The 16055-nt window shown below is 34.5% G+C and overlaps 1 protein-coding gene across 1 annotated transcript in view; it reads right to left on the minus strand.

Moving 5' to 3' along the window:
* Nucleotides 1-16055, minus strand: part of LOC148649018 (uncharacterized) — a 66893-nt gene that overhangs the window by 24884 nt on the left and 25954 nt on the right. Inside the window, exons 2-9 of the mRNA XM_088605079.1 lie at nt 12628-12846; nt 11934-11950; nt 11483-11515; nt 11329-11361; nt 10875-10928; nt 5537-5638; nt 3821-3904; nt 262-306 (exon numbers count right to left, since the gene is read on the minus strand). Of these exons, the coding sequence (XP_088461205.1) occupies nt 262-306; nt 3821-3904; nt 5537-5638; nt 10875-10928; nt 11329-11361; nt 11483-11515; nt 11934-11950; nt 12628-12846 (587 nt within the window). The remainder of the gene's footprint in view (nt 1-261; nt 307-3820; nt 3905-5536; nt 5639-10874; nt 10929-11328; nt 11362-11482; nt 11516-11933; nt 11951-12627; nt 12847-16055) is intronic.

Consider the following 16055-nt stretch of genomic DNA (forward strand, 5'->3'; position numbering starts at 1 on the left):
GAATTACGCTTCCAGGTTTATACAATACATTGTTAGTTTAATAAATACATTATAGCTTATTAAAGAATAGTCCATAAAGAAAAAAAATGTAGTCTCATCAGTAAGCCAATTAATGGAATTGTATAAGGAATGGATTAAATTCCATTTTTGTCATTACAGACCACTAATTCCATACAATGCTATTCGTACATTCAATACCTGCTGGACATGTTGGACAAGCTAGGACAAGAAGCATGGTTTTATATACTGTTCAACACTTACTGGTTGACCTGGTGGCCCTGGGGGTCCTCTTGCTCCTGCTTGTCCCTAAAACAAACAAAACACAATAATAAAAATCCCAAGAACAAGAATATCAGCTTTATTGTCATTTTATTGTATTTATTGTTTCTTAACTTGCATAACACAAAAAATATAATTCAAAATGATTACATAAAAATACATTAGTATGGCCTTCTTTGAACACAATTAACAAGTAAAAACTTATTTTATGAATTCATTTTATGGTTTGGAAATATTTTATGTTCCTTTAGTGCATGAAACAAAAAATGTTTTTTCCCTGGTGACTTTAAGCTACATGATTTATATGTTGCAATCTCATTTGTAATGATTTTAGGAATAAAACAATGTTGATAACATTTACTAATCCGTATTTCAATGCTTTTCAAGTTTGTAATTTAAAATAAAATGTCCCTTATTCAGTTAAAGTAATTATATTCAGTATTTTACAAACTTACTCACAGGCCTTGAAAACTTTCCATGTCTTATAGCCTTGTGAAAGTGTGAAAAATAAATTGAAGGTTTAAGGAATTGTAAGATTCCCTATTGCATACAGTATGTATTCAAACTTTTTGCTACAGCAACCTTACAGTAAATCAGTTCATGTACAAGAAAATAATGTGAAAAATCACAGATTTACATTCATGGTCACCATCTGTGTGTAATTTTTAACAACAAGTGTAAGTTTTATTTAACTTCAGAGTAAATACATCTGTCTGCTTACATTCCCTCAGATGTTAAATTGCTAATCCAATTGACAACTCATATAGTTATACAACAAATAATTAGATCGAGGAGCTTTTGAAACATCAGGGATAAAGTGGTAGAGATGCACGGATTTACAAAATATTACTTTTCCTTTAAGCATGTCAAAATCAAGCAATAAAAAGTGGAATCTGCATAATAAAAATTGCAAAGTTCTGAAATGGGAGTTACTATTCATAAATTGTTAATTTGTCAGGAACCACACAAATGTGACCTATATGGGAGAGAGGCAAGAAAGAAACACAAAATAAAAAAGATGTATTTTAAATCTCCTTTTGGAAATGCAGCAGTCATATGGTAGAATATTTTACTGTGATATGGAATAAATTGAATTTATTCAATTATTAAAAAAATAAACTGGAGCAAATCAAAGCATATCACCCCATATTCACATCATCAAAAGCTGAACCAATAACTGAGTGAAGACTAAGCAAGACTTCCATGATACTGGTACAGGCTGAGTTAGGTGACAATGAGGTGTCTTTAGGAATCTGGAGACAATGGGTAACACCTAACTAGTGTCAACATTTCAACTTCCTAGAGCTTAAAACCAAGGGATGTTTACTTAGTTATGCTGGGTGTGAGAAACACTGATCAAAAGAATCTTCTGGTTTACCTTAGTAAAGTAAGTTCTGGTTAATTATTAATAGTGTCAGAATTGTAGGATAAAAGACATAGGACAAACCATGAGAGACAGAGGAGGGGAGACAGAAGGACAGAAAACTTGAAGAGAGTGCCAGGAGAGAGGTCCTTATTCGAGATCATCCGAGATTCAAGTATTTGAACCTGGCTAAGATTGCTTGCTATTCTGTAGTTTTTAGTAAACTTGGATTTCCTGAGTGAAGAATCCCCTGGTTAAGAATGTTTTTTCCTGGTTAGTGAGTGAATTTTACAATGTGGAGATAGGTTCCTATTTCTTTTGTGGCATCCAGATTTGCAGAGAGAGAAATTTAACTGCAGGATTGTATTCTTATAATTTTAGAAGATATTTTATATCTTATTCTGGACTTGGTAGGCATTAAGAGTTGAAGTAGTTCAAGTAGGTAGCTGCATCAGCATGCTTAGGCTGTAAAGGAACAAGTAAAGGTTTATTCCATGCTGAAAAAACGAAAAGACAAGAAACACAACATTTAGGCTGTGGAAAATTGGCAGTTGATAAAGAATGGGAGAGGAAAAGCTGGGAATGGAGAGGAGAAGGAAACAGGAGAGAAGCAGTATTTACACTAAGGGGGTGTGAAGTTGAGAGAGGTTAAGGGAGGTGTGCCGTCAAAACCTGCAGATGAATAGAGATAATTAGAAGGAAATTAGTCAGTGAGAGAAGGGGGAAGGTGTGATCCTAGTTTCAGGATAATTTTGGTTTTGGATATCAGTTGGAGTAAACCCCTCTTTAAGAAATCAGACGAAGAGATCAGTATGATCATGGCAGCTAGAGGTGAAATGAGAAACTATGGGCTTGGAGAGATCTTTGATCCTCACAGCCCTGACATGTTCCCTGAAATGATCTCCCAATCTCCTTCCTGTTTCATCAATGTAAATAGCTGGGCATTTTCTGCAAGAAAAGAATTAAATAAGGTTGCTAGAAGTACAAGATGTCATCTGAGTGATCCGGAATTGTCCAGATGGGCCTTGAATGTGTGTGGTTTTGGATATATATTTACAGGTGAAGCAGTGAGTTCTGTTGCAGGGGAAAGTGCCTGGTGTGGATGACTGCTGGGGGGGGGGGGGGTCAAGGGAGCTGTGAATAAGAAGGTTACGCAGATTAGGTGGTCGGCGGTATGAGATGATGGGGCGGTCAGTAAAAATGGTATGAGTGGAGGGATCATCTTATAAGATGGGGAGGTTGTCATTAATGGTCCTGGGGATAGAAAGGTTGTTGGGGTGGTATGGAAGCACCGGAATGCAGTTGTGAGTCTGGGAGTTCCTTACAGGGTTGATGTTCCAAGAGCTATTTTTGGCTCAGAAGAGGGTCGATAACATGGGTTGAGTATCTTCTGTTAATGAAAATAAGAGTGCATTTTGAGGGCTTGGTTTTAAACGTCATGTCTTCACTGCAAGCTGCGCCAGAGAATAAAGAATTCATGTGCCTCTAACTATACCAATCGCTCGGGTATATCCTTGAATAAATCTTTACAAGCTGGGGCTTATGATTATTCATTTTACTCATTGATTTATTTGCTTGGTCATTTCCTGTTTCTTCACTAATGTTTATATCCCCCCTCCCCATTTATAACAATACGAAAGGTCAAAGTAACAATGCAGGGGTTTACCAAGAAGAAAGTTAATGTCCTCAGTGGCCCATTTAAAGGCCTGACTTCAGTCCTTTGGAAGACTTATGGAAACACTTCAAAAATGCAATCCATCAATGATCCCCAAAAAACTTGACAGAACTGGAGTAACTTTGAGTAGAAGAATGGGCAAGAATGAGCACTTTGCTAAGCTTCTAGGCATTCCCCCCCCAAAAAAAAAAAATCATATTGGTTTTACATACTTATCTAAACAGCAAATTTCACTTTTTATATTTTCTTTGCAGATTCTGCAGACATTCCACTTTCTTCACATATAATGCTATTCAATTTCTATCATTACATTTTTGAATGACATTTCATTTGAAAAACATTGTATAAGTTACTTGTATTTTATAAAAATGTGATAATACTGGTAGGTGGTGAGGGAAGGCAATGTATACATTTCAAGGTCTTCCAACAATGAAAGGACTGTTCAAAAAGAAATGCTGAGTCTCAATACGACCATAGTTATGTTTTCAGTTCTTAACTCTCACCATTGTTCCAGGAACCATTCCAACCTGGCCAGCAAGTCCTGACTTCTCATCAAAACCTCCTGCCATTTGAGATGCAAAATGGTTCTGAAAAAGGAGATTGACAGTAATTTACATATATAAATCCAAGTTATAAGATATATTCATTTTATACAAAATGTATTACATTTTATTGAACAAGTTCAATAAAAGTATACTAAGCATCTTAATTAATATTTTGGAATAGAATAGTTTAAAGTTTTAAACACTCTGGCCAAACATATTATCAGACATATTTATCCTTTTTTTTTTGTTCTAGCATGATATTGATTCCTGTTTGGAAGGTTGTGATTTATTTCACAAAGTTAATGGATTTTCTATGCAGATATTATGCATTCCTTGGCTGGTCCCTTTTTGAGAATAGGTGATTTCAGTCATGGTTTTTGTGCTAATATGAGGACAGTGGCACACAGTGGCACACTGTTAAACCAATAGGCTTCTGTAATTAAAGTGAAGTAAAGAGAAAAGAAAAAAAACATAACATACATTAAAATGGAAAAGTAGCCTACACTATAAACAGCTTATAATCTATGTTTGAAAGTCATAATGAAACACATTTCATAATATAGAGTACTGAAGAAGAAGGCAATAACAGTTACAATTACCCATTAGCCAAAACTGGATCTGCTAAGAAAAACATCTGCAGTTAAAGACCAACAATATTCAATATACTGTGAAGGTAAACCCTAAAACGACTGTCAGTGAAATCGATAACATGTAAATTATTAAAATTTACATTTAGAAGAATTATAAAGGCTACATTGCCAGATGTAAACCTCTCAACAGAATCCAAGAATGAGAAAGTAAGATTAGAATTGGCTCGGATCCACAAATCTGAGCCTGTAGAGTTTGGGAACAAAGTTTTTTGGACAGATGAAACCATGATAAACCTTTACCAATGTGATGAGTATTTTAAAATGTAGAGAAAAAATATTGCAGATGGTCCAAAGAACACCCCCTAATCTGTGAAGCATAGTGGGGGGTAATATAAGCATTCATAGCAGTCTCTGGAAATAACTCATTCATTTTTATTGATAAAGTAACTAATGATGATGACAGAAAATTAATTCTGAAGAAACACTGTCTTTACGTAGCAGAAAATACTTGCATATTTATTGGGTTGCATTTTTAATGTTCAGCATGACAATAACCCAGGATTTAATCAGGAGAAAAAAAAGTAAATCCCTTTATGTGAATCTGATTGAGCATTCATTCATTTTAGAGATTGGAGAAAAATTGTCAGAACACCTCATGAATATAGGCAATAACTCAAAAATTCTGCAACAAAAGGTTTGGTAACACATCCCAAATGTTTACACAAAGAATTAGGCAAGCTTAATGGGCCAGGCTTCATACACTTATTGTTTCAAAGTGATACGGAACCCAATACTAACTTTAAAGAACTCAGAAATGTATTAAAGTGAATATTTCCCAATACTGTGGTCACTTGAAACCTCTTTACTTGAAGTACCTTTTCGTTCTCATGATCATATAATGTATGTTATTTTGTGATTACATTTACATTAATTTTATGATCAATTAAACTAACTGTAAAGCAAACAAACAAGATTTTGACACACAAGATTTTGATACACAGGGATAGCAGTGCATGTGCAGCCATATTAAAGTAAAACACAAAGGAGAAATTTTGTATTTTTTTCAGTGTACAGGAGTACTTACACTGTCCAGGCCAGGATGTGTGGGATGACCGGGGGGACCAGGCTCACCAGGTTGTCCAGGGACTCCTGGCTCTCCGTCAAAACCGGGTGGACCTCTGGGACCCTAAAAGGAAGTTCCTCTATCAGTTCTGTTTCATATACAGTAGTATGATTTTCTGTCAAAAAAAGTAATATTTTGGGCAACTGGTGAAATCAGCTACTTACTTAGAAGTATAGGAAGGCCAAGGATGTTAGTGATAGTATCTAATCTAGTATTCATTGTTTATTTTCTTTCCCATGTCAGCATTTATGTTGTTTTGCACACAGCAAAAAAATAATTTGCACCACAACACAGGTAGAGTTACAGCTGATGATGATACTACAATTCATAAAATTTCTGTCAGTAAAGTAAAACTATATAAAATGTGAGTCCACTGGATGTACACTCTATACTTCAAATACATTTCAATAAACAACTGTCAATGTTTCAGCACTCATTCACCTTCAACATGACAAACATATTTGTTTAACCAAAGATCCACTACAGTTTATATAATGTGGTGGAAAAGTAAGTACGCCCCTTTAAGATTTTTTACTACACTGTACAATACATGATCAGATGCATTTGTCCTTGTGAAGGGCTTTGTGCCAAAACATTGACAGTTCCATCCATCCATTTTCTAAGAGCTTTGTCAAAAACAGGGTCATGGGGTAGCTGGAGTCTATACCAGCAACCAACAGGCGCGAGGCAGGATACACCCTGGAGTGGTGTATACTTTCCATCACAAGGTGCATGCTTACACCACAGCCACGAAGCCAATTTCCAAGAAGCCAATTAAGTTTCTAGCATTTCTTTGGACTGTGAAAGGAAACTGGAGCACCCAGAGCAAACCCAATTGAACCTAGGGCTCCAGCACTGTAAGGCAGCAAAGCTAACCATTGCATCACCATGCTGCCCACACAAAATTTATTTTGGGGAATAAAGAGTGTGTCTACTTTTTATATTTTCTCTGGATAGCACCTCTGTGATTTATGGATGTGTGTTCTTTTCATCTTTTCTTGGCACAGGAAACCTTTTTTGTGTTTCATGGAATCAATAAACACTTTACTAGCTACAAAAATTCATATAGTTATGGCCTGTTTGTAGAGAAATAATTATGACAGTACGTAAGGCCTATATGTTAGGATAAGTCCATGTGCTTTTAAAAGTCTTCATCAGATAAACATACCCTTATACTACTGATTCTAGGACATTTATTGGTAAAGGGCAACATTTCAGTTGTGGCGTGGGAGAACAACAGTGGGAAAATGAATTTATAACTGATTTTTTTTAAATGAGATTATGTGTGTTATTGACACCATCTTACAATTTTCATTTTGCTGCATTATTTTAATGTAAAACATTGATAATTAAATACATTTTGATCTCCTCTACAAAACCTAAAATGATTTTTGGTGAATAGTTACTGTTTATTCAAAGTGTTAATGCACATGGTTTCAATTATGGTTATTAAAAGTTAACATAAAAATTAATCATTGTGTTGGGGAATGCATGAAGTCATCATATTTAAGGAAACCAAAGGGTAATGCATTACTGGTTGTTATGTTCTGTAAGTAACAAAGAAGGGATTGTACTACTTAGTTCTTGACAACAGCTGTTATTTCATTATTCCTAAAGATAGAGAAAGGAGTAAAAACATTTAAGGTAAAGATAATGCAAATAAGCTTTGGAAAACGTATCACCATCTTATCAGAATATTCAAAATAGGGTCATATTTAGTGAGCCTAAAAATTACATTGTAGAGTTGTTGATAACTTAATGTACAATGATAAGAGAAAACTAATATATTTCATGTGGTTATTAAATAAAGAGTACTCTTTAGGAACAGTGGGCCGGTTTGGAAATAGGGAGGCTGGGAAAGAGAATAATATTGTTCATTCTTCTTCATTGTAATCCCATAATTCAGTAATATCTTTGCTTCTCTGAAAATATAACTATTTTTCTTCTGTAATATACTACAGATATTGATAAGGCAGATGTTTAAGTGTGGTGGTCATACATTATTTCCTTTACTTACTGGGAAAGAACAACTGGGTAATGTGTGTATTGCCTAATAAATCACTTCCAATTTAAATACAATTTTTCTAAACTTCAGTTTGGAACTTCTCCCGTTGTCTATTATCTTCTCTTCCTTTGTCTATTGCCCCGGGTCTTTTGGCACCATTTCCCTTTTTTAAAAACAAAAAAGAAAAGAAAAGTCTCTTTCTTCCCTATTCTATTTTCCTTCCGAAGAGCATCTTCCCCCTTTCTTTATTGTTAGTGCTTCTTGCTCTGCTCTCCTTGCCCTTTTCTTTCTTCCTTTCTGTTTGTTTGTTTACATGAAGAGAACAGGTGCTGTGTTGAGTTGTTATTTCATTTGCTCCCACTTATTCTGTCCTACTTTTCAGTACAGGGTTTACAATCAATGAGCTTCCTGCATGAAGGTAAGCAGATGTCTCTGCCGCTCCTATTACAGAAGAAAGCCCAATAGCAGCTGCAGGGATTCACTGATGTTCCTCTGGGGTATCCTGTTCCCTTTCCATCAGAGGAGGAATTCTGACTGCCTGGATAAATTCTCCTTACATGTTTTTGAGAATGTGTTTGATTCTGCGGGTGGGGAGATATCTGTAGCAACTAAATTGGTGAGCAAAGCCTCTCTTGAGTGTGCTCCAAGTGTCCGTATCCCAGTATGGCACACCTGATGGGCTCCAACTTACCTGTTCCAAACTAATCTCCATTACGCAAGGATATCTGGGCATGGTAATGGTGAATTTGTGAGTAGAGTAGCTATTGCACCTATAGGCTCTGTGTTCCTTGACAGATGGCACCCCTCTTGCAGCAATTTCCCGACTTTTTGCAGAGGTTGCTCTTGGGCACAGCCTTTATTGAGCACTTTGCTCTATTAAGTTTGAGTTTGTGACTTTTCCTCTATGGTAGAAGAAAATACAATGGGTCTTTGTATGAAATTATATCCATCTTACCTATATTTCCCACATCAAGTGTCCAGCAGTCACCATAACAATCTGGAATAGATTGTTGCAATTGCAAACTCTAAGTAATGTAAATGAACCTGTGTAAGTGTATATCTAAGTGTACATTCATTTTTACTTATTTGTATGTTGTACACCTTGAGGATCTGTCTTCTTATTTCTTTCATTAACATTTGCAGCTGTCCTGCTAAAATCTAACCCCTACCCAAGAAAGGTAGCATTTTAAATAAACCGATCAACCTTAGATTGCTCAATGAATGTCAGAATTTGGATTTCACTCTCTTCTGAATCCACACCCACAGGAGATCATTGCAATATTTTTTTAATCTCTTGGAAGAGATTAACTCTGCAAACTTTGAAAAGACATTCCATAAGACACATGAAAAGACATGCAAATCTGTTGAAGAACAGGTGAGGAGAAGTATGGTATCAGCAGGAAAACAACACTCAATGTCTTGTCTGCTTATTATGGTCAGAGGATTTAAAGAGTTCTTGCGCTGAGGAATCAGGGTTCACTATTACATTTCTTTGTACTTTTTAGTTGCATGTACCATTGGCTGCACAATGGAAAAAATGTATCTTTCTCTTTGGAAATGTTTGGAATCCTGAGCACTGGAGGCAGAAATGTGCATCATATTCTGATTCTGCACACTACTTACACAGCACTATGAATTGACAGCCATTGCACTACATTTGGCAACAGTATGTAAATTTTAAGCTATTGAGTTATTCTTGCTCTGTAAGTTAGTGTATATAGCTCATTAAAGGATTAAAGTCTTAATGGAATTAATTTACCCGTCGTACTGATTTTTCAGACTCATTTGCATTAATTTGTTTTTTAATCACTCCATGATGACATCTTGCCACTACTTGATTCCCATCTTGCCACTACTTTTTTTAGTCTTTCTTACTAAGCTGTTTGTGAACCTCTTGAATATCGTTTTCTCTTTTCTTTGATAATTTCCACATTTCTGTAAATAGCATAAATGTTTATTGTTTACTATGTATTGGATGTAATTTACCTTTTACTATTACTATGGACCACAAGAACTGTCTGTGTTCAAACACATTTCAAGTCAGTTATGAAGTTTAAATTATAATTGTGACATAACAAATCCATTTATTTCTGAAATTCTTCCATTTTATTTTTTATAAATTAGATGGTGGCATTCTACATTTTAATAGTTTTAATTTTTTTATGCAGGGAAGTTCTTGGTCTGCCTTTATAAGACATTATCCATGTACAGTAAATTTGTATACTACATGATTGCAAAATATATTTTACTAGGTAAAACCAAGAAATTATCTCTTAAGTTCATAAGAAAGTCTTACTTTGACAAGAATTTCCCAGGATGTACCTGGAAATTGGTATTGACCTATTTCATTTTAGTTATTCATTATAGTTGTGTTTTTCAGTTTCATCACTAATGCATTCTGATGTCATATTGTGTTATTGAACATATGGAATTGGTTAGTTTTTCTTTGAATAACGCAATGTAATTTTTATAAAAATATTAAAAGTTTTTTTTTCCTCCAGTGTTTTTAACAGCTGTGTAGAATAATTACTCAAATGGGAAAAAAAGCAACCACAGGACCAACAAATATATACTTGTGAATCTGCCAAAAAACATTCAAATTATGCAGGTATGATACCAATTCTTCTATCTTTTTAAAATTAAAAGAACAAAATATGATAAGGTATTCTTGTTTGATGATGTAATAGGAGATTCTTGTACTTGTATTTTTACAAATTAGATTACTGTATCTCTGTCTGAACTCGCCAGTCAGTTTTTTACATTTTCACATGGATTTTTAGTGAATGAGGATAATGACAGTATCAGTGCTTCACTTATATATCTTTGACAACTGCACTGGAAGGATAAAAAAGAGTTCTCAAAATGTTGCATATTTCATAAGTGATTGTCCTATTTATGTTTCAAGCCAGGGTTATTTTCCAATAATTGAATACAGGTTTCCAAATCTGTGAATCTATCAATATCTATAATATTAACAATAAAACTGTGTACTTATGCACATATAAAATCAATGGGATTCTTTATTTAGGGTGCAATTATATCAACTACTGTGAGTAAAAATAAACTGTTATCGCTGATCTAATTCTTAAAGACCTTCAAAAGACAGACATGGTTTTTCTTTTTTTTATTGCTCTTCTTATCATTCTCTTACCAAAAGGAGGCAGTAGAGATCTCATTAACTATTACTGAAGCACTTACTTGACTAGTATTTACATATACGATAAGAACGACAATGTTATCCTGTTCAGGGAAGGAAAACAGTTTGTTTTGAGAAATGATCAGCTGGCAACATACCGGCCTGCCTTTGGGACCATGGGCTCCTCTGTACCCTTGTGCACCTGGAGGTCCCTACCAATAAAAGCAGAAAGTTATAACTAACAATATTAGTTATTCATAATACAACTTAAGCAATATCAAGTTGTATTCAATTACAAATTGAAATTTAAACTAGGATATTTTCGTTTGTCAAATAATATCACATTAAATACATTTTTGCAACCCATTAAACAATATAAGTGAGATGTTGCTACATTTTCATAAAAGTATTGAAATTAAAAAACTTTACACAGATGTCTGTCGTTCTCTAGAATGCCATCTAGTGTTACAAGAGAGAGCAAACAGTGATATCAAAACTGAAAGACAAAATCTTGATGTAATAAAACAAAACAAAATTCTGAGAAAATTACTTATTGTAATGAAAAAAGTAGGAAAACATAAAATCCATTAGTTCACAGTGAGAAATACTTGCCATGGGTCCTGGACGACCTCTTATACCAGTTATCTGTTCATAAAAAAAAGAATAGAACACTGTAAATTTTTTGTTGTATGACTGTTTCCCTTAGAAACAGTTTGAATATGGATAGTCTTTTAAGTTTGAAATGTTCATGATGTCATAAACTTACAAATGGGACATCTCCAGGTTCACCCTTTTGACCCTGAAAATGTTAAAAACAAAAGAGGAAGGAAAGATCAATTTATGGAAGTCTGTTTCTTTTGGAATCACACTAGTCTAATATAAATAGTAAAAATAGTAAATTAGACTTTCAAATAGAAATTATAGATTTAAGCTTTATTGTTAAATGGTGTTGAAAAGAATAGAGATTGAAAAACAATACGTAACCACCATAACAAGGAAATCTAATTGAGTTAAACCATATACATTCCTGTGACTATTTCTGATGTTAACAAGAAAATACGTCAGCTTTATATCCTCAACAGAACGCTTAATGTGTGGCAATAATCATGACAAATATTTTCATCTCCATTTCTAACCATTATTGCCTTGTCTTCTCCTTTTGCACTTTAGTAGAATTCCAGATTGTAATATAAATGAACATTAGCTCTTTCACTTACCTTATAGCTTCTACCACCTAAGACAAAAAATATGTCAATGGTATTAGTATTTGATTACACAATGATGAAAATATAAACCTTTCTTTAGTAATAGATTGTGTCTTCATCTAAACACATGGATACGTTTTTTTCACAATTGAATTCTGAGCATTCTAACAAAATAATTATTATATCTAGATGTGTAATGCATGCAGTATTTCTTTTTTTTTTTTGCTTTTCCTCTAACGTAGAAAACATTGGATCTTATTTTGAATGTTGCCAATCAACAAAATACAAAGGAAATAAATCATATGGGCAAATTCTCTGCAGTTCAATCTAGACCTGGCTGTATGGCTACTACCACAGCATTATTCTGTTCATTGCAACACATTTTTCAGATAATGTTCATCGAAACAGTTTTATAGAATAATGTTTCATTTCATTGTTAAAAAGGAATACATTTGTTATTTCAATATTTCAGTAATTGGAAGATAGTAAGTATTGAAAATATATGTTCAGGTGGAAAAGGGAAATTAAATTTAAAATTCAAATTGGTGTAAAAGTACACATACAGTGAAAAGGTTATCTGCAAAATGTTTTAAAAGCTATATATATATATCATGAACTTTACAACTCTATATTAACAATAGATTTGAAACAAACTATCACAGATCTATTGTATCTAATAATACATTATTTTGTTGTTGAAACATACCATTTCCACCATGTGTGGTAGGATTGTCATTTCCTTGACAAATTGGACAGCACTCTCCATCCGGAATCACAGGTTTTTCACAGTTTGTTATCTCATCGCATTGGATTTCATCACAGAGAATTGCTCCACTGTCACAGACGCAGATCCGACATGGCCCTGGCTTCCAAATATCTCTGTTTGTGTAAACCTGACCGTTCTCTGTGCAGCTTAAATCATCTCCTGGAAATAAACAAAAGACAACCATCAGAATAAAATGTGTATTTGTGTTAACAGATTTTTTTTGCTCACATTTTATATTCCTTTTCAATGTACATCCTCTATTAATCCAATACACATCTTTCATTATTCCAACAAGAACATCATCATCATCATTATTTAAAAAAATGTATATACAGTAGCATCACTGTTTCTCTGTTTCTTATCTTTAAATATTTGCAATACGTAGGAATCTGACCAGTAACACCCCACAGTAAGACACACCCTAACATGTACAGTCCTACAGAAACATACACATTATTTTGATTAGTGTAAAATGAATCAAACATGGGCTAATTGGCAACATTAGCATTCAGAATAATTGGCATTCAGAGAGATTTCACATGAGGGAAGGAACACATAGGATGGGCTCTGAGTGGAACTTGCCACACCACAGGACTAATTGGAAGGTTTAGAAGAGAAGCCAGGAAGGCAGGAAGCTCCAGCATGAGAAAAAGGAGAGTGAGATCTCTGAAGTGAGTGTGCAATAGTAATGGATTGAGCTGGCTTACAGGGCTGTGGGATTCAGTGAGTGATGGTGATTTGGAAAATATAGCTAGAGCTGTACAGTATCTGGGAGGGGGCTGTCATTTACCAACAGACTGATAAATGTGAAGGCGCAGTAAATAGAGATTCCAACATGCCCAAAGATGAGGGTGGAACAGAATTGTAAATTCCTAGGGCATGGCAGTTCTTACGCCAGACTCAATGGGATTGAAGTGCACTGCAGAAGAATAGGGCTGGCAGCTGTACCAGAGCTGATATAGGAGGCGTTAGCACTAGGATTATGACATTGCCCATATTCTCCACATATCGTCTCCCCACAACTAAGACTGAAGAGAGTCTAGATAGCACAACTGGAGTTCTACGTTTTCTGAATATGTACCATCAGCAGACAGGTGTGCAATGTCAGGGAATAAGTGAATGAGTGAGAAAGAGAAACAACAAATTGGCTGGTGCTGTGTCAGGGGTGCAAATGGTGATTAATGAAGACAAAAGGAGTCTGTGGCCAAACTGGATCAGTTAAAGGGTCCACCAGTTAAAGGGGCAGGCAAGACAGAAAGTTCTCCATTTCTGCTTGGAGCTAAAATGATAGCGTTTCAGTTACATATGATACCCTCAAATTTGATGGACTCTGGCCCTAACTTCAGAAGACACTCTGCACTTGGGTGCTACAGTAAAGAATCTAAGGTTTTTCATCATAAATGTTTTCTAGAATGGAATTATGGGCACCTAGTAATGAGGCCTGTTAATCGAGGGAGCTTGAAGATCCATGTGTTGTGTTTATCAGATCCAGTAAGAGAACTAGAATAAACACAGTTACATCTGTCAATTTCAATTAAAGCAAATTAGTAAAAGGAGAGACCACAGACCCAGGAGCCATTTCAAGGCAGTGATTGATGCTGCTCTGCTTTCAATGTATTGACACAGGAAATATGCAATAGACTTTTTCATTGCCCTGGGAGGTGAAATCCTATCTGAGACTATCTGAGAGAGCACGGCAATATGTTGATATCTTGCATTCTCTCACTGAAAGATTTCTAGAGCTCCACTCAGCATTTATACTACTATGCCACAAGATAGAGTTACTCTGGCTGCAAGTACTTGCAAGACCATTGGTGTCGGCTCTTCCTTTTTTAAAGGAAGCCATTTAAAAATGCTTACCCTCCGGTAAGTTATTTTTTTTCTTCCTAGATGTGATTTAAGAGTGGGGAGCTGACCAGACACTAGAGAGAAATGCAGGTTATAAAATGAGTTTTGGGAGTATGAGAAAAAGCCCTTGTGAGAAGGATCACATCATCTGATCTTTCATATTCCAATTTGTAATGCTTGGATACCTGCTAATAAGATTTGATATGTTTTTTTATGGAAATGCCACCAACTATTAAGGCCTTTCCTGGTTAGAGATATACAGTACAGAACTGATTGCATTTGCCGAGTAATTTTACTACAAGCACAGTATATAATTGAACACAGACAAGTCTGTGAATATTTTTAAAAACAATGAAAAACAGAAAATGCTTACAAACCTCACCCATTAGATACACTTGGAAAGAGTTTTAATATTGTACATAGGTATGAGTTCAAAGCCAACTCTTTGAAAATCAAAGGGTGGTTTATAGGATAGTGTTCAAGTTTAATTTTGGACATTTTCCCTCAAGTTTTTGTGGCCTAAAAAGGGACAATTTTGCTTTCATAAAAAGGGGAATGATCACATTTGGATTGAATGCCTTTCGTGCATCATTCCTGAAGTCTGTAAATATAGAACTTTATACATTTTTAAAATCTTGTAAGTGATATGTATTGGTTTTAATAAGACAAAGTGTTTAGTCATGTTGAAAATACAAGTTAATATTTTAAGTGAATTTTAATGAAGGATATGTGACTTATGACATTATATGTTTATTGTTTGAGTCTTATTTGACTTACTTCAAAAAACGCAAAAAAAGAAGCTGATGAATAAAGGTAAAATATAATGCATATTAAGTCATCCCTCTATCAAAGGCTATTTATCCAAATGTTTGTGCAATTCCTGCTTGAGCCAAAATGGTAATTTAGTAATTCAGTCTAATTCCTGATTCTTATTAAAACATAGCTGCCTATAAAAACAGATTTAAAAAACAGCAACGACTTGAAAATTAAAAGCACACCCATTTTTGGACTAGTTTTATTGTATTTTTTAACACTTAATATTACTCTTTTGGGAAGAATGCTCTGTTATATAAGAATATATACTTTTTATAGGCAGCTTATAAGAACTGTTAAACAGTAGTAAATAATTTTTAACACAAATATATAACATAATATAGATCAAAGCTCAAAGAAACCTTTCTTTTATAACATAAAGTCGGCCCATGAAAGCTCTGTACTCCTATAAAAAGTTCTCAATTAATTTAGTTTACATAAATTCCATTTGTTTCTGTCAGGACATGTTAGAATTGTAATTATGTTTTTGATGTTATATTTTATGTATAGGGTCATCATAATCTGTACTACTTTTTAAATCACTATTTTTATGTTTTGTAATAGATTAAATTCTCCCAAAAGTTACTGCAGATGCACCTATTTATTTTATGACCACAAGGTGGCACACATGAGCCTAAAAAACAAAATAACTGTTCATGTTAGGCTAATAAGATCATAGTGGTCAGGACATTCTGCAAATGGTTATG

Source organism: Lepisosteus platostomus, chromosome 14 (genome assembly GCF_059453375.1).
Source record: "Lepisosteus platostomus isolate fLepPlt1 chromosome 14, fLepPlt1.hap1, whole genome shotgun sequence".
Classification (NCBI taxonomy): Eukaryota; Metazoa; Chordata; class Actinopteri; order Semionotiformes; family Lepisosteidae; genus Lepisosteus; species Lepisosteus platostomus.